The sequence below is a fragment of the Aptenodytes forsteri genome, unplaced genomic scaffold (assembly GCF_000699145.1).
Source record: "Aptenodytes forsteri isolate BGI_AS27 unplaced genomic scaffold, ASM69914v1 Scaffold14, whole genome shotgun sequence".
Classification (NCBI taxonomy): domain Eukaryota; kingdom Metazoa; phylum Chordata; class Aves; order Sphenisciformes; family Spheniscidae; genus Aptenodytes; species Aptenodytes forsteri.
Window position 1 is genome coordinate 2227039 of NW_008794457.1, and position 25014 is coordinate 2252052.

General features: G+C 42.4%; 1 protein-coding gene across 1 annotated transcript in view; it reads right to left on the reverse strand.

Annotated features, from left to right (window-relative positions):
• Positions 1–696: 696 nt before the first annotated feature.
• GLG1 (golgi glycoprotein 1) overlaps positions 697–25014 on the reverse strand; it is a 52536-nt gene continuing 28218 nt past the window's right edge. The window contains exons 9-26 of the mRNA XM_009290857.1: positions 22908–23029; positions 22134–22235; positions 20077–20230; positions 18243–18380; positions 17316–17402; positions 16364–16426; positions 15571–15684; positions 15083–15171; positions 14077–14194; positions 12989–13081; positions 12301–12438; positions 10851–10974; positions 10365–10507; positions 10028–10129; positions 9132–9239; positions 8371–8491; positions 6382–6488; positions 697–5891 (exon numbers count right to left, since the gene is read on the reverse strand). Coding sequence (XP_009289132.1) covers positions 5724–5891; positions 6382–6488; positions 8371–8491; positions 9132–9239; positions 10028–10129; positions 10365–10507; positions 10851–10974; positions 12301–12438; positions 12989–13081; positions 14077–14194; positions 15083–15171; positions 15571–15684; positions 16364–16426; positions 17316–17402; positions 18243–18380; positions 20077–20230; positions 22134–22235; positions 22908–23029 — 2091 coding nt within the window. The 3' untranslated portion in view covers positions 697–5723. The remainder of the gene's footprint in view (positions 5892–6381; positions 6489–8370; positions 8492–9131; positions 9240–10027; positions 10130–10364; positions 10508–10850; positions 10975–12300; positions 12439–12988; positions 13082–14076; positions 14195–15082; positions 15172–15570; positions 15685–16363; positions 16427–17315; positions 17403–18242; positions 18381–20076; positions 20231–22133; positions 22236–22907; positions 23030–25014) is intronic.

Here is a 25014-nt window from a genome sequence, read left to right on the forward strand (position 1 = left end):
GTTACCACTTATCTTATTATATACAAGGTTGGCAGCGGCAAACATCACGTGGTGTGTCGGGTATAAGTGGACAGGGGAAAGCTGATGAGTAAACACACAGGAGAGCACCTATTTGGTCCTGAAACAACAGTCTTGCTATTAAGATTTAAACTTAGATCACATAGTGGGTACAGAGTATTACACCTTTGCTTTTGACGGCAGTGTAACGTGACAATGAGCAAAGAACCAGCTGGAAAAGAACGGCGAGAACGCTCTCACACCAACAACAGGTAGATCAGAGAAAGCCAGCGGGCACAGAACGTGCTCTGAAATCTTTCATAAAGGCTGAGGTTAACAGGGCGCAAATAAGCTGGATTATTAATGCTGTCAGGCCTTTACCTGAGGAAGGAAGCAAAGCCTGTCAGCAGAGTAACTGGAAGAAGGAACTGGAGACGCGCTTCTCCGATAACATTAGTTTTACCACAAGACGTTACCCGGGACCCCTGACTGCGGCAACGCCACGCAGCAGCTCAGACCGGTGACCAAAGTCAAATTTAACACCGTGCCCGCGCGAAGCAGGTTTTTGCCGTAGGCTCCTGGTTTCTCTTATCCGCAGCCTGCCACACGCCACAGATCCGTATCGGGAAGGCGGCACGGCGCCTGACGGGAAGGGTGTCAGGGCGGGAAGGGGGCCAGCAGCAGCGGAGCACAAGTAAAAACCTGCAGACTCTTTTTATTAAATTCTCCCATTTCATCTGTACAGAAAAAAAATGCACATTATTATGTTCAGAATCTCAGCAACATCTCAAAATTACACAGCATGAACATGTAAAAAAAAAACCAAAACAAGGACCGGCCAGGATTTATACACAGAAAGGGAAAACAATTTACAAAAAAAAAAGTCTCATTAATGTCACATTTAGAACTAAAAAGAAGAGAGACTACGTTCAAACAGCTTCTGCTGTACAACAGGAATCCGCTGGGTCTGGTTTGTACACTGTGGGGGAGGCCTGCAGTGCCATCCCGAGGGGGATGGGATGGGGGTGTGCTGGGGTACCCCCTCACCTCCCCGAAAAACCCGGCTCTGGTTTCTCTGGTACGCTGTCCACTCCAAGACAAACATCAGTCACAGCTTCTGATCGCCTCCATTCGGCGCGAGCGTCTACGGGCGACAGTCACACCTCTCCCTTTTCCCCACGTTCAGTATTTCCCAAGGCGAGAGCCAGGCGAGCCCGTCCACTCAGCAAATACAGGGGGGCCCTGGGGCGGGATTTCGGGGTGCAGCGATCCACCCAGGAAGGGATCTCTCGCTTTCGGTCAGCTATGGAATGAAAGCCGGGTGTTGTAGAAGGAGAAAACAGCAACCTGCCTTTGGCCAGGGAGTGGCAATACGTTATTACTCCTCCCTCTCCCACACAAGGCAGCGTTCGGAACTCGACAGAGCAGGTACGATGCGGAATTCCACCAGTATAGGGCAAACAGGGGTACCAGCCAAATTCTTTCCCCGGGGGCGTGTGATTTGGGTCCCCTCTAACCACGATTCATGAGCGGAAGCGAGCCGGCAGGTTTGGCCTCCACGCAGGGAGGCTGCACAAACATCGGTACCTGGGGGCTGCCTTGAAGATTTTAAACCCCGTAATTAAGAATGTACTTTTATACAAACCGACACTACAGCTGTTTGAGTCCACAGAGCTATATTTTAAATAGGGACAGAAGTGCTAGATGAAAGGTTCCGGTTTCATACCACACCCATGCACTCACACACACCTCAAAACTACCTTTTTTTTTTTTAAACAAAACTGATAAAGCAAAAAACAAGAAGTACTACAATCTTCTTTCAACTAAATAATAAAGTTGTGTTTTAACAGAAGTCACCGTCCAACTTGAACACGATTCCTCTACAACATTATGGGATTCGAGTGACCCCTCTGGCTTGCCGCACTTCTTCCCTCCGCACCCACCCCCAGCTAGTTTCTGCTCTTAGAGACATTCACTCCTTCCCGTCATTTTTCGTACAACGCACTTACTGTGGATTCTTTCAGAACAAGACTGATTCTATTTGCATGGATTTTTAAGTGTCAGATTCTGGGTGAAACGCTTAAATTTTGTTACAGGATTATTTGAACTCCACTGGGGCTTTTCCAGCCCTTTGCAGCGACACAGACATACGGGTCCTCAGCTCGCTGGACAGGACTTTTCTTCCTCCCAGAGGAGTTATTCCTGCAGCCTGAATGACAGAGGCGAGGCAGGAGAATGCCAAGTTGAAACTCAGCAAAAGGACTCGATGAGACCCACTAGGTAAACAATAAATAAGCTTATTAAGGTCAACGAGAACGAACACTAACGGGCTAGCAGGAGTGAAGTAACAAGGTGCGCATCATGCACAGTCCCCCTTAACCCACGTCATCTAAACACGCGCTGTCATTTAGGAAACATAACTTGTTAACCCTCGGAGCAGCAGGAGGGAAACGGAGAGCTGCATGCCTTGCTAGGTCCCAGTCATCTAGTCCTTCCATACACCCCCAGGGGCATCGGCATCACCACGTTTAGCATCAGCTCTCCAAGAGCCTCCTCAAGTTCAAGGCAACAGCAGTGTTTCTTACAACCATTTCTTTCTTTCCCCACAATGGAAAATGGGTACCTGCAGGCAAGAGGTTGTGTGGGCAACAGCACAGGCAGGTTATTTTTGGAGGAGTACTTGTGTGGGCTTCTGTGCTTTTGAGACCTCCAGATTTTTAGGTAAACGTGAAAAGGAGGAGGATGTTTCAAGACTGGGACTGGTAGATTTCTAGTCACGAAAAAAGCAAATTTCATCACTGGCAGTGGCAGGAGGCCCCATTTTAAAACGTGAAGAGATAACGATGCTCAATGATAAAATGGCCTGGACCCTTTGCCAGTGTCATACCTTTAAAAGGCGGGTCTGTGCCCTTACAGTGACAAAGGGCATCTGAGGAAATCATGCAGAAATTTATTTAGCATCCTACCTTTGCTTCAGAGAGCCTCCACACACATACCTCTAACACCACCCCAGAGCACTCGCACTGAAACCGAATTCCCAGGTGAGCCTGCTGACACAGTCAGAAACACCACCGACCATAGGCCACAGACTCCTAACGCAGCGCTCCAGGCACCCTTACCTTAACCTTCTCTAAATTAAAAAGCAAAAAAACCCCAGAAAGCCTTGTATCTGAAAGTAAAGAAAGTCGCCTTCAGAGCTGTGAAGAAAGTCACCTTCAGAGCTGAACAGGGTTTACATTCAGAACTATGGCTACAAACCTACAATTTTCACTGCAATGTGTTTTGGAATTTAGTGGAAGATGCTATTTCTAGACAATAAACCATCTAATTAGGCTTTTCAAGCTAATCAGGTTACAAAACGCCTTTTCAGAAAGTCACAACAGTTTAAAAAAAGCCCTCCGACAGCAATTTAATTATGCCTGATAGACATTTCGAGAAGCAGGACTTGTGCCAAGCAAGCCAGGCTGCACAAAGATCCCACTTCCCTTGCCGGCAGCTCTGCAAACACACCCATCTCTACAGCAATAATTTCAGCACTCCGTCAAGTGAAACAATATATACTTATAATTGCCAAACTAACATTTGTGGTGTTATACACCTGTGCTACCTCAAGAGACACGATCAACCGTCCCTCTTCTGCTCCACTTCACATTGAGAGAGGGCCAGTTAAGCTCCATTAGCACCAGGGAAGAGGGGCGAGAGAAAGAATTCAGGCTTAATTTCGGCTCTACCTAACCACTTAACTGGAATCCTACCATGCACTAATTCTCCACTGAACCTTCATTGCTCAGACTTTCTCTACTGCTTGCCTTGTGTTCATAATACTTTGATAAAAAACCAGAAGTGTTTGTGAAAGACTCACTAGCGTAGTAAGTCTAAAACCATATCACTAATAGTTTGCTGTCCATCCTCAGAGTGGGATGAAGGTACGTTGGCAAAAAGCTTCAGTTGCGGCAAAAGCTCATAGTATTTTCTATACACCATTCTGTTCACGCAGCATCATCAGAATCAGCTGGTCCACGCTCCAAAAAGTCTCAAAACCACCTCCGCTGTTCTTCTAGAGAACGACGCGGAGAACTGGAAGTGTCAGGTCTTACCTAGCAGTGCACTAAGTGGGAAAATAAAGTTATGGTACAAGCATCAGCCTAAGTTGGACACTTTCAGGCACATGATTTTTGCTGCAGCACACGCAGGTGAGCACATCTAAAAGGCGAATAAAGCGTATCCTACTGTACACACGGACTCTCGTGCAGTCACTTCTAGATTTCACCAACACACTCAATGTTTCAGCCAAAGCACGTGGCTTGTGACCTCCACACCTCCTTGTACTCGAGGAGCAGAGGTGATGGTCAGAAGAGGCCACAACTACTGGTGCAGCTTTTCTAAAACACCTTCTTTGGGCTCTCAGGTGCGAGTATCATGTTCTGGGAGTGTAACTATATACAGCGAGAGCGCACGCCCTGATGGTAACAGTGTGAAAGCTACTTCCCTTAAAGATCCAGCTGTTTCTGCCTTTCCTACAACACTATCATCCTCCCATCCACTCCTGCTTGGCCTTCTGGACCAGCACCTGTGTCCTACATCCCAGAAAACGCCAGTTGCTATCCCTTATCAATTGTAGCTGTGGAAACGAAAAACACTCTTCGGTGCTACCATTCGAACCATCGAGACCCAGACAGGCCAGTTACAAACCACCGTACAAACCACCGCACTGGCCCACAAGTAACCGTTTTACAGATAGAGCACGTTGAGCATTCAGTCGCTTTCTGCATCACTGACAAAGCACCGTACTGCCAGCGCGTCAATACCATCTGTAATAGTTAATTCGGAAGGGTAATAGCTTAGCAGCAGCGAGGTAAAAATAAAAGGAGTGTTAGAATTTTACTGCATCATCCCTAATAAAAAAGTTGACCGAGTAACTGATCAGGGCACTTAATGCCCGCTGACAGCAGCGCCGTACACTACTGACAGGCTCTACATGCCTCGCGTCTACACCGTGTCTTTAATCTACTGAAATACAAGTTGTACAGCTCACATGGGTGTTTGATCCTGGTCAGTATTTTATTCTATCTTGCGAGTGGCAGAGGAAGAAAGGGAGGACATCTTTTCAGCCAAAAAAATCCACAGTAACAAAAGCAGGATATTCATTAGAAGATGACACCAGTGACTGGTGTCCTTAGGTTGTCCAAGACTATGCTCTGAAGATGCTTTACATAAGATGAGCAAGATGTCCAAAACAAGGCCAACTGTGGTGTAAGATGCAATTTACCCTTTAATTTCCTGCCTCAATTTCACCCAGCCACAGAGGATGACTAGATTTCAGTATGAACCATTACCTAAATCATATAGTCGGTATGTCTTTCTTTAAAAATTTACTTAAAAACTGCTTGAGCTGCAGGTCATATCAGTCTGATTTGGAGAGTGAAGGCAGTTCCAACAGTACAATAGAGACTTGTCTACAGGCAGGTAAACGAGAGTCTGCTAACAAAGGGGTAATAAAAGCTGCTGGCTGGGCTGCCAATGTTGCACACAAATTTTCATAGGATGAAGATGCTGTGGATGAGATCCAGGATGGGAAAACTGAGCCAACACCTGCTGCTGTTCTAATTTTTTTTTTTTTTTTTTTTTTATTCTCCTCTCACAAGAGGGGGTGGGTAGACTATACAGAGGAGGGCTGTACAAAACTGGGCACTGGGCAGGCATTTCTTCAGCAGGCAATCCAGGCTCTACCTGTCCTTGAGCTCTCTTGTCACCCGCTTGGTGATGCGTCCACACATCAGGCCGATCAGGAAGAGTACGCAGATGCCGACCGTGATCACAGACAGTATGTAATTCTTGGACGGAGAGGTCATAACTTGCATGGCAAGGTCAGAAAAGCCTTCTGCTGGGGCAACCTGGAGGTGAGAAGGGAATAAATGAGCCAAGCTGCGCTTTCCATGCGACCCTCAGCCTCGGCATTTGTCAAGTTTAGTCTCCGGTACCGCTATTGCCTCCTGTCATCGTCAGACTTGGCCTGAACCACAAACAAGCAGGCCTGCAATGATTCATCTGAAGGAACTGCTGCTCAGGAGACAGCTTTGTTAACAGGAAGTTCTGCTGACCCTATTTCATTGCCCCAGACCTTCTCTACAGCAGACCAAGCCCTGTGTGCACAAAAGACAGTTTAATTCTGCACTGTGGGGATGCATCCCAGACACTGAGAGAGTAAGGTATATAAGTTCAAAAAAGGAGACCTGATTTCAATTTTTCTGGACCAAACTCAAAATACTAACTTCAGAGACAAGAATTTCATTACAGTTGAAACTTCTCATAAATAGCTTGCAACAGAAAGATCCAATGCAAAAAAAAAAGGAGGTAGTTTACTGAAATCCTTTACATAGTCACCTTTGCAGCATAGCTCCACATTTCAATACGATCATTAAGGCGTTTCTTGCATTCAGGCTGCAACCTCACACGCTTATCTTCCAGAGCTTCCATTAAGCATGACATTTCTGTAATGTGGAGAAGATGGTGTCACAAAATAGAAACGCTGGCTTCAACAACACGCTACGGAAAGGCTGCTGGAAAGGGACACTTCAATTCTACTGAAGGCTGACTGTTACATAGCTTTCTAAACAGACTAGCCAGCCTGACAGACTGGATACGAAGCCCTGTTGTACCCTTGAGGCTAGCAATTTCACTAAGATTCATGATTAATATTGCATTTTGAGGTGCAAGGAATTTTGACTTCCAAAATGAAATTACGGTAGGTATCCAAGATGTAATTCATGCAACTTTATCAAGTCTTACAAATTTGCACCTTCAGTGAGCTGTACTCTAAATTCCACGCCACTACCCTTTAGAGAAAACTAAGATCAAATTCAGCTCAGGAAAAAACAGTGTATCTCCTTAGGCTTGTTAGGAGTTTCTTTTGATCAACAAAATGTTTTGGAAAGGTTTAACTTCCTGAGTTTTCGCACAGTTCTGTACAAAGGAAATGGGATCCCAATGTTCTGGGTGCCTACGGGGCGCCTTGGCTAATTCATAAGCTCTTTTATATGCTCATATGAGACACTGACAATTATTTTATACTTACACTACCTTACTTGAATAATCCCTAATTGGATGCTTTCTGCTTTGCACTGAAGAGTTATTTTGTTCATAGCAAACAGGCTGCAAACTTTAAGCTAACTCCAGACTTTTTAAACACAATTGTCAGTTCAAACACTCGGAGGCAGATCCCTCTCTAAGCTACAAACTTCTGCATACCTTCAGTGCAAACGCGTCAGAACACACATCAAAAGAATTACGACAAAACAGGAATAAAGGATATCCAGAAGTTCAGGAAGGCATTCAGTAACCAGCACGAAAGATAATGATCAGGAAAATACTTGGCTGCTATTTTTAATGCCAGATAAACTCAGAAAGATGGGAAAGTTCAGAACTTTTTTCCTCACTAGCTTTCCTTAAACAGCCATACTAACGTAGTAACAGTAACAAAGTACAAGAGCTCGATCTCAAACAGGGAAAGAATGGGTTAGGAAATAAATAAATGATGTTTCAAGTGGTCTGAACCTGATGAACTCAGTCTTAGGGGACTTGGAACAGTTGCTGAAGTCTCAAAGCCTTTAGCTGCTAAGTGAACTTACAAAATGTAGTAAAGATTACCTACCCTCTGTAATATTGGAAAAGAAAAAAAATGGTACATTTAAGCAAAGAAAAAAGAGGATCAAAGGACTTCAGTTTAATTTTGTCTGTCAAAAATACTGAAACAAAGAAGCCGACCATGGACAAAGACTGACATAAAGAAAGAAGGACCAAGGGGGTTAGCTACGAATGAATCTTGTGAAACCAAATTGATTTGCTTCTGCAAGAGAAGCAGCTTAGTTCCAGGAAAGCTTTTGATGCAGTCCGATGTAACACTGTCATAAGCAAGCTTAAGCTTGGGAGCTGTATCCTGTGTGAAGCTGATACAGGGTGGGAGATAAACCTCACTGAAAAACGAGTCCATGTACTTCAGTCCACGTCTATTAAGAGCTTGTTTTCAACAGGCTTTAACTGAGGAGGGATTTTACAAAAGGGTTACGGATCTGGTATCACACACTATTCTCAGTAATCATATGAATGATGGAATATAAAATATACTGATTAAATTTGCAGATAAGGCTGCAAGGATATTATATCAGGATTGAAGAACCGGTCCCACCCTGAACACAAGGAAAGACCTTCTTGATAGCCATCTTCTAGTGGCATCTACCACCTCTGCAGCCATTCCACTTCATTACCCGCAAAGGACTGGTGAAAAGATCCACTACCTAAGATAGGCTGCATTCTCTTACCAGCATTAAGGCCCTCAGGACTGAAAGGTTATACGAGTAAAGCACGAGCACTTACGGCGTCCTCTCCCTGGTGGAATGGCAGCACAGTGGTGTTTGATGTCTAGGGCACAGGCTGTGTGGAGCACTGGGTCAACAAATATATCTGCTTTGCTTTCTTTCAGCATGTTGAGCACTTCCTAGGGAGGGGGGAATTACAAGTACATCTCAAAAAAAGGAGAGAGAACAAAACTCATACTGCTCTGTTTCTGAAAGGTGCATCATCTTTTTAAATCCAGGATCGTGAAAAAAAAACGCCACTGTCCCTGGATGAGGCTATGAATGCTGGTTTAGGCTGGATTAAATGTCCTGGTTTATAAGGGTTACCATAGTTGTGGTCATTAAAATACCCATATTAATCTAAAATACAAAGTCAATATGCCAGGGTTACTTCAGTTAGAACTGAAATAAGGTGCCACAGCCACGGGGGCAACTCATACAGCCCTTGATCATAGCCAGTGCCTAGGCCATACCCAGCACTCAGGAAGCCTGCAATGGAGACAGCAACAGAAAACAGATTAGTAACAAGAAACTTTGGCGACCATAATCAAGAAAGGATCAAAGCCTGGAATTGCAAAGGAAGCATTGTCGGCACAATTTTCACTGGCAAACTGAAATTGAATTGAATCTCTGCAGGCCAGAAATGAGATGTGTAAGGAAATTTGCAGAGCTCTGGCTTCATACTAGCTAGAACATGGCCTGGGCTGTGATCTGGAAAAATGACCCGACTTCTGCAGGGGCGGGATGCCTTCTAGAGCACATTCAATTTATTTCCTTTACCTTTTTGCACATTTCAGTTTTTATTTTCAGCAGATTCACTTTCAGACATTCTTCCACCTGCCCAGTCTGCTCCTGAGCTGCTGCTTCTTCTGCACACAAGTTGGAAATCTATTTTGAAAAAGGTATTTTAACGTAAGTAGTTCACAACAATTATTCAGCCTTTTAGCACATTTATATCTCAGTGTACCAGTTCATCACAGGGTGCAGCTAGAGAGCACACGATGAGACAGTTCCCCCCCCCCCCCCAACCCCCCTACCCTTCGAAAACCCCAACAGCAAAGTCAATGTTACTGTACTGAGAGGAAAGCTGGGAGGAAAACAGCGTAAAAATAATGTTAAAATATGAAATAAGCAATACTTGAGACATGGCTGATTCGGCTTTCAAAAGTGAAAGCCAAATGCAGCTTGGCTCATGCAATATGCATACCCTTCGAAAACCAACAGCAAGGAGTCAATGTTACTGTACTGAGAGGAAAGCTGGGAGGAAAACAGCGTAAAAATAATGTTAAGATATGAAATAAGCAATACTTGAGACATGGCTGATTCGGCTTTCAAAAGTGAAAGCTCAAAATCTGACTGTATTCCAGTTAAGGTTGACAAGACCAGAGAACCAGCACACATTTTTTTACAACAGGAAAGCAGTATTTTTCCATAGTCACGAGTACTGATGAGATCCCAGCTGAAAAAATTGATTTTATATTAGCACTGCACAGGAAACTGCAATTCTTGCACACCGGACAAAAATGACAAGCAGAGAGCCTGACTAGCTAGAAGCAGTTCAAAGGGGGTTTTTGTCTGTTTTAATTATCAGGACAGTTCATGCTTTAAGAAACAAAATCTGTTTCATGAAGGGAGTTTCCATCCTGAAAAAGTAGCTGCTGAGCTACTTCTCCTACCTCTTCAGAACAGTGCATTTGAAGTTGGGGATCCAGCCGATAATCAAGAGCCGATTCCTGGATTATCACTCGAATTTGGTCCTCGCAGTCTGGAGAGAGACGCTATTAAGCGGAGAAAGTCATTAACCCACTCAATGACCTTTATTTTCAGAAATCAATCACCTTGCATTTTAACCTGTGTATTCTGTAACACTTGTATAGGAGCGTGAAAACTCATTTATGTACAGCCTGTCACATACATCGAACACACCAAGCCCAAGTTTGATTTGTTATTCAGTGACTGTTGATCAGCACAATCCTGCACAGCTTCTCATTTGCATGCACCAGCTCTACTCACCTGGTCTGCGTATTTCAACTTCAGGCATGAGATGACTTGTCCTTCCAACTCTGTATCATCCTTGGCCCTATTCAGGATATTTTGGCAGAATTTCGGTATGTCTGCTTTGCACGCCTTCCTGAGCACTGGATTTAAGCGGTAATCTAACCGGGAAAGATGACAGAACTTAATTGGAGTACACATCTCTTCAGATTACAGAACATAACACTCAGAGATTTGATAGAAATTTCCCGGATGACGTTGTACCACTGATACATTTAATTTTGGGGAAAAATATTCTTTCACAACAGAATTTTAACTTGTGAGGTAAGAGCTTCAGGAATAAAGTGGATCCAATAACGCATGCTGACCCTCAAGAACTTGACTGAATAAAGTCAGTGTGTGCTCTGACAACCACGAAGGAGAGTAAAACAAAGCAAATATTCTGTCAGCCATGCAGAGACCACTCAACGGCTCAGGCAGAAAGTTTTTTTCAGAAGAGGGTACCTGTGTTCTGTGTAATCTGGCGCTTGGTAATCATTTGCTTGCATTTAGGATCCATCACTTCACTGTTCTTGTTTTGTTTCAAACACTGCAACATATTTTTTGAGTCTGCCTCTGGACAAAACCGCTACAGAAAAAAAACCAAAACCCCAAGTTTCATCACTAAGCACTTGAGGGGAAAAAAAACCAAAACAACTATATTCATGGAAAAGAATAACCACCTGCCCAACCCAGAGGTATACAGACACACTCCCTAGCCCCAACACCTCCTATTAAAAAGAACAGTGCTACTCTCTAAATTGACTACGGGCACGAATATCTCTGCTTGCTGAGCACTAAGCCGTACAGTCTTGACTGGCTTCTAGGCACCAGCTTGTGTTGGCAGTATCAAAAGCAATTTGCCTTTATTTTCTGTTAAGTTAGAGCACACTTTGCAAGAAATACCCACCAAATTATACACCCAACTACTTTCGCTCCCCTTTATTTTAGACACTAAAAAGGGAATCTTTTAAGCCTATACACATACTGCTGTTCTGCACAAATGCTGGCTGGACAAAGCAACAGGTAAAGACTTCATTAGTAACACTCAGGACTAAGACAGACCATACAGAACTAGAAAGCAGAGAACAGCTCACTGATACTAATTTGCCCATTCCTGCCCTGAATTAGATAGTCAAAAGTGAACCAGCTTACCCAAAATTCAGACCAAGGTACTAATTTCTTTTGTTAGAAACTAATTCTGTGGGTGTAAGATAAGGCTGTTGCATCTTCTAATCCTCACCATTTTGGTGAGATCACAGGTCTTTTTTAAAAAGCATGAGTCTGTACTGGAGAGCAATAAATTCTCAAGATATTCTGCTTCGGCCACAATACGGACTCAGGGTACTGCATCCAGACCACACATACTAGTGTCTCAGGCCTTGCAATTCTGGCTACTGTGCAAGAGTGTCTTGTATTAACATTCACTGCTGCTTTCCACGTGGTACCACTTCAAGCCAGCATTGCTAATTTTAAGTTTTGCATGATTTTGCCTGCTTCATCAGTTTGATGAAAGTCTGTGTGCACCAGGTCGGCAGCGAACTGAAGATGTTACTCCTCTCTGTAATCATAACTTCTTCACCTTTGCTAGAAGCCAATCCAAATCCAAACTGACCGGATGAAAACGGTATTAGAAGCCTCAGCACAGACTTCCTCCTCAATTCTGCTGGCAGTTAGGAAGGAATTTATTAGTGCACAGGCTTTGATCAGATATTTGGAGGAAGTACATTTGAAGAGAAGAGCCCTGAAGAAACCTCAGCCTGATTCAGAGTTAAGAAACTGATTACTTTGCAAAAAAGCAATCATACTTCTGAAACAACACAGCAGTCTTGTAAACAAGCCTTTATGGGAATCTCAAAACGGGTAGAGCTCTTGCACCCCAACCTCACCCTCTTAATCAGCACGCTACCATTACCTTGATCATCTGCTTGCAGACTCTCATGAGCGTGTAGTCCAGTTCTGGATCCATCATCTCTGTCTCCTGCAGTTTAAACACCTTCTGGTGGCACCGGGTACTCAACTGCTTCTTGATTTCTTTCAGGCATTCGATAATCTACAACACAGTATTGCAATCATAACAGACACATTGTTGATATGATTCTGTCATATGCTGCTCGAAACACACAGCTATGTGTTCCCCTAATGGCTATCTTCACCTGATTTATGCAGTTAGGTTCCCAATGCCTAGATCTTATCAGAAGTCATTACCAATGCTTATTTCCAAGACTTGCTTTAAAGCTCATCTTTTCTCACAAAGATTTAATGAGATGAAGAGGGCCACCTGGACTTACTCCAAAACCCCACCTCATCTTGCAGACATTATGCCTAAGAAATCTTTAGCAACATTTGCAGTAACCAGCTGCTAATAGCTTAAAACTAGCATTAACTGAGGAATGAATTGCTCACAGCATTGCATTCACCCAATATTAATGCTTGTGAACCAGTGGGGGAAAAAAAGATTATGCTCCAAAATACTAATGAAAGATTTCAGTGGTATCAAAATGAAAATCTAACGCTGCACTCACAGGGGCAAAAGTGTTCTTCAAAAGTTTTCTGAAATGGAAGTACAAATTAAATTGTAAATTATTAATAAAATCCATTACCTGAGCATTGCCATAGGGCACGTTTTGGCAGTAATTCTTGATGTCACTTTTACAAGCCTCATACAGTTCTGGTTCAAGTCTGATATCCTCGGTCTGCAGGATAAATTACAATACCAACTTTTAAATAGGACTCTAAAGACTATTTTACTTTGTTAATCTATTAACTAGAGCCCTCTACTCACAAAAAGCAAGCAACTCTCACAACAGGCAGGTCAGTTTCTTTGAATTTAAGGGTCTTGGGTGTGAGAAGTGGTGTTAGTGGGAAATCAACTTTGCAAATCCATGCAGTGGATCAGTTGGCTTTTTACACTGAAGAAAGGGTTTAAACCGAATTTTAGAGCCGGCAAGTTGTTTCCACTGCTCCTCCCAAAAGGGCATCGACACAAACGTCCAAGACAGCCAAAATATTTTCATGTGACAGCTAAAGGACATATTAATAACCACTCATCTATTGGGTGATCTGGAGGATGTGAAGTTTCCTGATTTTAGTGATGCCCAGCATTTGAATTCTTCCATACAAAGGCAAGAGTGCTGCATCTTCTGATATGGGCCTACTTAAGGTGAAGCTTTAACACTCAAACAATATCTACTGGACAAAGACCTCATGAGTTTATTGCTGCAAGCACTGCAGCAGGAAGTTGAGAGGCAGCCTTGCGTACCAGAACAAATACTACTCTTATTTATCCACTGAGCATCTTAGAGCAGCTGGAGTCGAGTTGCTTCATCTGTGCTTGTTTCCTCAGTCTGTAAAATGAAGCTTTTATTCTCTCCTAGAGGACTTTAGGGACATCAGCATGTGTAGCACATTGCTATCTAACACTAAACATAATCACTTCCAGCTGAAATTCCAATGACCATTTAGCTTGCCTTAGCCTTCATGAGACTATATTTAAGGTATTAAAGTAGACAATCATTACTTTCACCATGAAGGGCAACTGAGCCTCGTGTTGTAAGAAAAGTGGAAAAAATAAATTAGATACATCTTACAAATGAGCTTCCTTTTTTTTCCAGGGTGGACAAACCAGGAAGCTTTAATTCAAGGACCTCACTAGAAGAGCAGGCAGATCAGGAGTTTCATGCATGTTTACCATCTCTAGCTCCTCAACACGCAGCTGTTTGCGGCACTTCAGAGAGACCCTGTGCTCCTTGGCATCCTGCAAAGTATCATTGCGCACAGTTGTGCTCAGACAGATCACTACATCCACCCTGCAGAAAAGAAAAGAGCTTTTTACCCATATACCCTTCACTTAGACCAGCCAAGATTGGTGTTGGATCACCACATCAGAGAAATTGACCCCAAGAATCCAAACACACCACATAAAGTCCTTGTGCATCTATGCTTACTTGTAGCCTGGGTACGGCTCTATGTAGAGTAACTGGATCACAATTAAAACCTAAATCTGATGCTATCTAATTGGAGTCTAGATCAGCAGACAGGAAGATACTCAAAATCCCACCACACCCCTGCCCAAGCAAGATCTCTGCTCCTAAGTCATGTGAGCACTTCAGAAAAGCTTTACTTAATCTCAGAAATAGATGAAGGTCAATACCTACGTGGCATTGCAAACAATCCTTTTGCATTATGGGAAGGGCATTTATATCATAAAATGCAAATAGTCTTGCCATCCATGAACAGGATTGACCTTGTATGTAATTTACCTTTATGTCATGGCAGTAGGCCATTAAAAAACCCCTTAAACTGAAATGAATAAACCAGCTAAAACAAGTGGGATATTTTCCCTTCCCAGATCAGCAACTGGAACAACGGTAGCCTGCATCTTAGAAGACGATGAATCCAGCAAGGACATAAAACAGCCTGGGACCTGCAGTCCACTAATCATAATCATTAGCTATTTTCAGAGCAAGAAAAATAAAGAGGACAGGCTTGTATGCAAGAGTAAAGCAGAAGTAATTTTAAAAGAGGCAGGCAATGCCTCTACCTTAAACATCTGCAGAATGGAGTCACTAAGGGAAAACACACAAAACAATCAGCCTTTAAAGGAAGTCCAGCGTTTTCTGTCCTATCATGAAATATCCTGTAACTTTATTATGTATTTATACAACCAGATTGCTGTTTGGTCAGGTGCTACATACTTTTTTTTGATGTTGGGGCAAAGTTTCAGCACATCCTCCTTGCAAGCCATTTTAAACTTGTATGAGAACCTAAAATCTTTCATTTGAACCTGCAAGAGAGAAATGAGAAAAACAACTTTGGTTACCCAGAGGGGAAAGAAAAAAAAAAGTGCTGCCCAAAAGAACACTTGTTGACTCATACAATCAGCAGATGCTTTTGTCCACAACTTATTACTGTGGAAGCAAGGGGGACGCTGCACTGCTGAAGAAGCTGGCACCCTATCTACCATATGCCAGGAAGGACGGAGGACCTGAAAATAAATCATCTCCAGAAGTGACCATTTATGACCAGGCATGCAAGTACAACTGTCTGAATTCACAAGAGCACTTTAAATACAGTGGGAAATCAATCTCAAAGAAGGAGGGGTTTCATAATTAGCTAATTCCTGTCAACACCCTCAATGAACAGAACAAGCTTCCACTGAGAGCAGAGAAAAAGCACTGCTTACCAGCTGGAAATGAGTAACTCCGATTGCACATTTTTCATTCATTTCCTTCTGGTGTTTGTTCTGTATTAGACACTCCATCAGGTCCCCAGAATCAATCTGGTTATCCGCAACCTCCTGAAGAAGAGATGAAAGGCTTAAAAACAAGCTACTCTTACAAGTCATGGTTTTTATGCTCCTTTAGCCCACTGTGACCAGGAAATAATGGAACTTGCAGTGCCACACTCTATTGTGAGCTTACACTCACCATTACCTGACCACCCAAGAGTTGTACCACACAAGTATTTATAGATATAGTTCAGAAAAGAATCATCTCAGGCACATGCACACTTTAGACTCAGGAGAACATACTGCAGAGACTCAATGCTTACATGAAGTATTACAGCTAGGTGCCTTCACTGCTATTTAACTACTTAATCCTAGAGCAATGTAAGAAGTTATTTCAGCGATGCTGAGCAGCTGCACAGAGTGGAGTGGCTAGACACACTGCTTGCGGGCAAGGAGGAAGGAAAAAGTTTAGGTTTTAACCCACTGTAAAGAGTGACTTTTTCCGATTACAGGGCAATTTTCATCTTCAAATTCTAGCTTTTATGCTAGGGCTCTGACAACAGCAGAAGTACTAGATGGAACAAAGAATTTTTGTTTTAGGGTGGTTTTTTAATTAAAGACTTTTGTAACTGCTTATATCTGATTTTATTTTTGAAGTGTAGCAAGTACACCAAGAACTAATACTAAAAAACCCTTCCCACACAGTGTTTTTTCCCCAAAGACATTCACACTATTACGGAGTACTCACATGACAGAACGTCTGGATAATGGGCTCACACGCTCTCATCAGCAAGGCTTCAATTTGAATGTCCTGCAGAAAACATGCAATATTTCATTTTCACAGTGAATGAACAAGAAAAAAGGCTCTGAAAAAACCGCTATGATAACAAGTTAAACTCAACCCAGTTTACACGGTTTTGAAAGATGCAATCCAGACAGCTTTGCCCTTCAGTTCTGGAAATCCTAAGGTTCACTCTTGCCAGCTACGTGGCAAACGCAAGACAAGCCTCCCAGCTTAAGGGAAAAGCCTGGTCTCCACAGAAACTCACTGCTTGGATATTTCAGCCAACCTTCTCCAAACTGGAAGCTACAGCACTAGAAATCACCTTACACCTAGGCAGTAGTTAAACTAATGGTAGTTCTGAACAAACCATTTTGTAACCACTGGGAAGAAGCTTTCCCTAGGGCACAATGTAAATTTTAAGCGACACGGGGAACAGTTTGGGGCAAGATAGTCAAATATGCAGCTTCATAAAATAGCTAAAGCTGCTGACCTCACTGAAAACCTCTAATGATGCACCTGGCAGTTACTTCTTGCAAAATTTTTGGGACAGGGGAAGGAAGTTGCAATATGGTACTCAAAACTACTTGCAAGCAAGACCAAAAAATGAAGTCCCATGACATATCTTGACTCGTACTAAAGGTAACTGAGTTACCTGTGCAAGAAATCTTAGCTTCAGTACCATAACTGATTTTAAGCAGGAGAAATGTCATCACCAGTCTAAAATTCAATTCTCTTCCTCAAGAATCCCACATGAAAACTTACCTTGTACGGGTTAGAATGGATGGTCTCTGCTTGATCCCAGAGAGCTGCATTTCTGCAGCTACTCTAACCTCACTTTTTTCCAGCACTATCAAAATGACGTTCTTAACTAGACACACTCAACTCTTCCCTTTATCCCAGGCTGAAAACCGCTCACCTCGGACTCCAGCTCAGTGAGGTTTCCCACTATGTCTCTGCAATCAGACACCAAGTCATCAAGATGGTCCTGAAGGCATTCCAGCTCCTACAAAAACAGTTTAGTGAGTTCAGTTAGTTCTTTTCCAAGAACCCAATTTGAAAATTTGGGTTTGAAATACTGTAACACATGTGAAACTGCCCTCCTCCTTGTAAAGTCCTAAGTCTCATTTAATCCCACTCCTCTACTGGCACTCCCAGAACACATATACGTTATAGTGATTGAGAATGTTGGTCTAGGATGTTACCGCTTGTTCTCAGAACCTGCATGATGTGCTTTCACTTCTGGAATATGACATTTAATTTGCCCTTCACATAACCTCAATGAGAGGTTAATTACCCAAACTACAACCTATGATGGGCACTTCAAAAAGACAGTGGTGTATGCTCTACTGCATCTGCTGTTGAATGGCTCCTTCCCTACAGCTATGCTAAGGCACAGCAATTTAACATGAAATTAATTTGTTGAAACTTTGTTACGTAGCAGCAGATGTTAGTTCAGTTCTGTATAAACACAGGAAGCATGTCAGTATTTGCCAAATGGAAATGGGATAAAGTTTATGTGGGAAATGTGAAGCTTGTAATAGAGTATTACAAATGAGAGTCCGGGTGGGGTGGGGCTGCTTCATTAAAGTCCTTCTTGTTAACTATCCCCTTCCCATTTCACTACACATTTAAACCTACTGAAGCCATGCAGTAGGTGCAAAGCTTCTTCGTATCACCTCCGTCTCTCAGTCTAGTGTAGATTATGTTTGAAACTGCACGCATTTTTAATATATTCTCAGGTATAGAAAGACAGCTAACAACAAGATGTCCCTTTATCCCCTTTTTTGCCCTTCCCGCCCCTCCAGCTTTGCAAATGAATTAGCAGCGTTCCTGTGTACAGTACCTGCCCTGTCTCCGTTTTTTCACTGCACCACTTTCCTAAGTCAATCATGCACTTGTCCTGGAGGGCTGGGTCCAGCTTCACATCCATGGCACGCTGATGGAGGATTCTCTGGACCTCTGCTCTGCACTCTCGCGATAGCTGCAAAGAGGGCAAAGAGCGTTTAGCGTATGGGGTGTCTCTAAATCCGTACAACACAAACAAGATGCTGTCAGGTGAAGTACTGAGAGTAACCACGAATGCCATCAGCAATCCCAGAAAGTACAGAAGCTGTCCTGTACTGCTAAGCACAAGCCTGCCAGGGCCCCCACAAGCAATCCAGGCTCCAAAAAAGTTTGGAGCTTTGTCATTTAGTTTGGAGGAAGGCTCCTTTTATTCCCCTAAAATAAATCTTATACTCTTAAACCTTCACTTTGCTTTTGAAATGAGATGTCAAAGCAGGTCCCTAGATTATCTGCTGCACTGCCCCCTTCATTCAAAGCTACAGACTGCTTCTGGAGAAGAAGGTCAAAATAGCTCATGCCCTCGATACCAAAAGGGAAGCCCAGAATGAGGCAATATAGTCCAGCTGTAATTTCTTCTCAGCAATCCCCACTGCAGCACATCAGAGCCAGCATTTGCCAAGACTGAGGAAGAAAGAAATTGTAGAAAGTCAAGGGATACTGGCATGGCGCTTGTCAGACCTAAAATGCACCAGTCGAAGCTTAAAACTTCATACATTTAAAAATCCAAACCACTGGAAGTTACCTAGCATTTTGTGGACAGCACTGGAAAAAAAGTACAGACCTAACCTCTGATGAGTTTGCTTTCAAATGCTAAATTTCAAAATCACAGCTGCTCCCTTAGCCTACTTTCCACAAGAAAGATACATTTAAAAGCCTTTTCTCTCTCTGATAGATTATTTGCAGGCTGGCTATTGATTTCTTTGGTCAGCACTAATATAAAATGGAATTAAAAAGTCTCAACTCAGCAGACTAAGAAACTGCATTAAAAAAAATTATTCCTAAAAGAGAGATGCTTTCAATCAATACTTGACCTCTGTCACAAAAGACCTTTTAAATCAAGCTGTAGAAATTAATTTTTAAGCCAGGCCATTGTGTAAACCCACCAACTCCTAGGGGCTGTGTACACTACAGTGCCAAAAGAAATGGAACCGAGTACCCAGCTGCTTTCAAGAGAGTGCCTGGATAAAGGCACGAGAGGGCAGCAGACTTGAAAAGAGTAGCTCTGAACCAAACAAATGTGATTATGGTGGATCTCCAGATTGCAGGGCAGCAAGTCAGATCCCTGCTGTCTTCTTTAAAGACGGCATAAGCACATTTACCAGTACAGCATGCTCCAAAGAATTGAAAGGATGCTTTATAGCCATAGGAAGAATTTAATGGGGTATAATCTGAAGTTGTACTCAAATCAAAACTTAATTAGAAACAGCCTAGGAAAGCTGGGCTTGGAACTCCTTTTTGCATAAAACCAATTTTGCAGCTATGCTAGCGATCTACAAGGAATCAGACGACTCCTCTTTGGAAAGACAAGGGGAGGCCTTGCACTGTGTCTAAACAGATATACATAAGTTGTTATCAGCACACAGTTCCCCCTGCGGGCAAGTGTCACATCTTGATGTGGCTATTTTGCCTTACCAGAACACCACCACAGACCTCCAAAGGCACACTTGAGGAGGAGTTGCGCATCCGAAGCAGTGCAAGTACCACCTACAGTAAATGCTTTTAAGTAGCTTTTGCCAGTTCTTACAGTTTTAGCACAGTGTGTCCAACTTCCAAATGTACGTACAACCCTTCTACCACAGATCAAAGAGCAGTAGTTGCACTCAAGCACCTACCCTCCTTCCTTGCTCCTCTGTGCGGTACGCATGCCTGTACAAGCAGGAGAAAACAGCCCCTGGAGGCATCAGCTCACTAGTCTCATTCCAGCCATGAGTATGGCAGAGACGGGAGGCATCTCCCTGACACTTGCGGTAAAGGACTGTATCCAATCTGCAACAGAAAAGTTATCACTAGCACTTTATTCCAACCTTTAACGTTTTTCATATTCTGAAATGCTTCTGAGGCAGAAAAATCTACTTCAAGTTTCATACACCACCACATCATTTAGCAGCGGTGTCTAACCAACTGAACCAACAGGTGGCAAAATGCCTGTCACTCAATTTGGAGTCAACTCCCTAATGTTGCAAAAATACACTAAGATCTTTACAGATTAAATCTTCAATGCTTCTTGAAGCACCTCCCATTCTCTTCTGCAGCATGCCAGCCAAATGCTGACACATGAGAGAAGAAATCATCTCCTTGATGCCCTAAAGCAGCAGAAAAGCAGGTACATACCATGTTTTGCTTGTATACCTTATGTATTTTTGTACTGCTGCCAGTTTGAAATGCTAGTTTCATAGAAATGAGTTAGATTAATTATTGTCTGCTCTGGATTTGAGCTAACTGAAGACTCAGCATCCCTTGCTTTTGCATACAAGAAAACTGCAAGTGCAGATCTCTTAAGATGACGTCTAATTACCTTAAAGTGAGATACTGCCAGCTTTCTAAAGTGGAAACTTCAGATTTCTACAACACTTTAGAAGGCAAACATCGTGATATCAGTGGACACAATTATATAGATAATGATAAAAGTAGTAAGAAAACCATTTCTACTCCATGCATCTGTGCTAGGCGCACAGTTAATACAACAGTTTTCATAAGCCAGTTTTAGGAAACAGTGGTTAAACAAGAAAGATGAGCCAATGTTGCCCAGCCTGCAATATGAATTAGAATTATCTTTACTCCCAGCAAAAAGCAAATACTCAGTCTTCCTTCCTCCAATCACTTAAGTTTGGCTCAAGCAACGAATTACCTGCTGGAAACATGGCACAGGCAGGAGAACCAGCAATGAAGGGAAAAAGGAAGAGGAGGAAAAAAAATTAGAGTATTCTTGTCTACCTATGAAGACAGCTATTGAGATGACTAAATAAACAGCCACAGAATCCTAAACTCTCTAGTCCATGAAGCCCCATGTATTTTAAAAGCAGAAGGTTCACAGAGCATGTCAGCTCTTAACTACTGGCGATGCTGCCCATAGATACAGCTATGAGTCAGATTGTCTTAATGTTTGATTTGAATACCCTTTGCAGTAATCAAAGCCCATGACTTCTTGCCTTACACTCCTTGTGGTCACTGAGAACAATTATTCCATTTCTTGAAGTAACCCCATTTGATGTACTGTACTTCCTCACCTCTCAACCTTCTCCAGAAGAACAGCCAAATGCTTATTCTTTCCTCACTGGTTATGTTTATCAAATTTATACTCTCCTCATCTTAACCCACACAGGCACAGGGGCTCTGTGTATATTTAAAACAAAGCACTGCCATCTTTGGATGAGAAAGTTGGAAAAGCAGTGCTCCAAAGGGAATTGCATCTGCTCTACAGGCTGTAATCACACCTAGAGAATTTGAAAAAAAGGCAGAAATGGAAGCAGGGAGCCTCTCACAGTGTCTCTTTGTTACGCTTAGTAGCTTGGTTTTCTTAACTCCCATACTGTAGCACTCAGAGCAGATAAAACTGGCTACAACCTGCACAGAAAGTGACCTTCAACTTCAATATGGCCAGAGAGATTTCTTTTAATTAAAGATGCATTGAATTTCAGAGCTCAAACTTGAGATGCTTTTTAGGGTTGCATCATTTCTAAGTGAGTACCTGATTTAAGTGGGCATCACACTTATTTTCCAAGCAGCTTTTGCTTCTACTGTTCTAGACAGGCATTAATGCCCTACAGACCTGGCATGCTTCAAAGTCCTCTTTTGAACAAGCATAAGCTGTTTTACAAGGAACTGCTAATGCATACAAACACTAAATACAAGCATCAAGTGAGGATAAATCTTATTTCACAGTACTCACTTCCAATCACGAGATATAAAATACTGGAGCTCCAGGAGCCTATGCTCACAGTCTTCTACCATCTTCTCAGTATACAAGTGCTCCATCAGGCAAGACAGAATCCTGCAAACGGAAGAAAAAAGTTGGGCAACAGACCGTTATAATCATGCTGAGCTTCCTTGTAACAGTTGGTGTTGCCAAATCAGTCTTTCCAATGAACCATAGATAAGACCTCCAAACACAGTGAAGATCTTTCTCTTCCTTCAAAAAGATTACATCTAAAACAACTGTATACCACATTTGTACCCTCTTAAATTCCATTGTTTTAGTTATCTCAGCAAGTCTGATATACGACAAAATCATAAGGAATATTTTATATAAAATCTGTCTCAGGAGACACTATATATCAGACCTGAAGATAAAGGACACGTTTCTCTCTGCAGTATGGATTTGCTTAACTGGCCTTTCAAGGCTTGTTACTTTTCTTTGTGACATTGCTGAAGACTTATGTGGTAAGAGAAATTAGCACATCAAATGTTACAAATTTAATCGAAGCACCTCAGATAGCTACGTCCTTCACCAGTGCTAAACCAGCCTTGTTGTAGAAATACTAGCCTGCTTATACCGCAAGAATGAAGACAGAGCTCATTCCTGTTCACACCTCCAACCCTGTATGAATTGCTAGTTTCGAGTCCGTCATTTCTGGACAGGTTTTAGTACCTATACTGGTCAGCCACACAACCTTCATGGATGCCCAACAGAAACAAAAACCAGTTGTAAGCGAGAGCCACCTACATTGGGTCTCCAGACCGTATGTGCTTGCAGGCAGTCTGTATCACCGATTCACAGGCCTCATTCAACGCTCGGTCAATGCGGTAATCTGCACCGGGGTCAGTTTCTTGAATCAGTGTTTGAAGCTGGAAGAAAGAAATTGTGCATAGGAAAACAAAATTATAATAATCAAAATGAGAGCACTTACAACTTCTCAGCGTGGCAATTCTATGCCAATAACACCACTACCAGGTATGACCTCTGCTCTACAGTTGCTTATTTCAAGCGCTTGTGCTGCCAACTCGATTACCAGACATGGGAGTCCAGTGCTGCTGAACCCTAATTATCCTTACGAAGCGACCCAGGAACATTGGAGGAGACTGATCATGCACTGAAGGTCAGCTGTGTTCCTCAACCACTTATATGCCAATTTACAAAATGGAACTGGCAAAATTTGAATATTGTATTTTTGATCCATCTTCATCCCATAAGGCTGATGATACCAAACATGCAAATTTGTCACGCTTCCATGAAGACTATCTACTGTTCTAAACTGAAACCCAAATCAATGTTTAAAGGCCAGTTGCCTAACTACAAACAAAGCTTAAAAACGTTTTTGAATTGCCTGGAGAAGACACAAAAGTTTCACTGAAATACGGGATAAAATGTCCCGTTCTGCTGGCCCATGAAGTGTCATTTCCTCAGGTATGCCTGCTCAAGCTTTTGGAAGCCAGGGTAACCACAATTTGGGCTATATTAAAGAATTTTTAATATATATAAAGATAAAACTATGTAATTATTAAACATTTTTAAATTGTATATTATATTATTATATAAAATTAGTATTAATATTAAAAAAAAAAAATTTTATATTTAAAAATAATATAAAATTTTTAATATATATATAAAATACATATACACATATATAACAAAAGCAAGGTGTCAGTTTTTAATCTACTTAAGAGAAGCCATGGTATAAGCAAAAGATGAAAACAAAAACTTCCCAAAGATTGAGAGACCAGGTGCACTAACTTGAAGCTGTGATATCCCTGCACTCCTTCTGTGACTTCTGAATACTTTCAACTGTCATAGGGAAATACAGTATGAACAGTTTCATCAAGTCCTTTCTTCTTGCAAAACCATTATTCTGATTAAAGCTTCAGAAAAATAACTGTCTCATTAATAAGGAAACATAATTTAGCATCCACAGCACTAGGTTTCCAAATCAGATCCAGACACAGCCCATGGCATCTGAACATGAATTTGGGAGGTGTCTGCTGGGCCAGGGGAAGGGAATTTAGGTAAGTCTCAATCTCACTTAATCTCTAGTTTTGGGCAGAAGGGTAGCTTTGTGGGCCACTACTCAGCCCAGGATCCCCAACGCCCCACCTCATTTCTCACCAAGCATTGACTTCCCAAAGTCCGAACAGGCAGACATAGGGCAGAGACTGCTATCATTCCACAGGCAAACATTTATAGCTGACAAAAGTTGGAGCAGAAAGAGAGCTTGCTTAGAAGGCAACTGCACACCGACATCAAATGGTCTACACTGTTAACATCTTGACACTTACTTAATGACTTTTGTCACTGGCCCCCAGCCCAACTAAATCAAAAGCACAGTTACAATTTTATCCTCCATCTTTCAAAGTCTGCACCTGAACACCACCCAGGAAACTTCCAGGGGCAAAGCCCTAACATCACAAAACATGGAGAAGAAAAAAAAAAAAGGCATCAGAAAACTGGAGAAGATACAAGCTAGCGCGATTTATCTGGTAGGAAGCTTGTAATCAAGAGGACAGACCACAGACTGCCTGGGAGGAACACAGGATTTCCTGCAACTCGCTCTTGGCCAAAGTTAATTAGGCCCAGCCTCAGCTTCTAAGGTATGCAGGCAGCTCAGAAGAGCGCTGCCTAGCAGGCACAAGCTGTTGATTCAAAAATTCTTGCGATATTTTCACTAAAAAATAATAATAAAAAAAAGAAACATTTTATACGACTGACAGTGGTCAAACAGAAGCCAATACAGGATCCGGTTCATAATAGGGAGCTGCACCTTAATCAGCAGGAGAAGTGAGAAGTTCTTTACAAACTTTTTAAGAGTCAATGCAAGGAGTAGAATATGGTCGGTCTG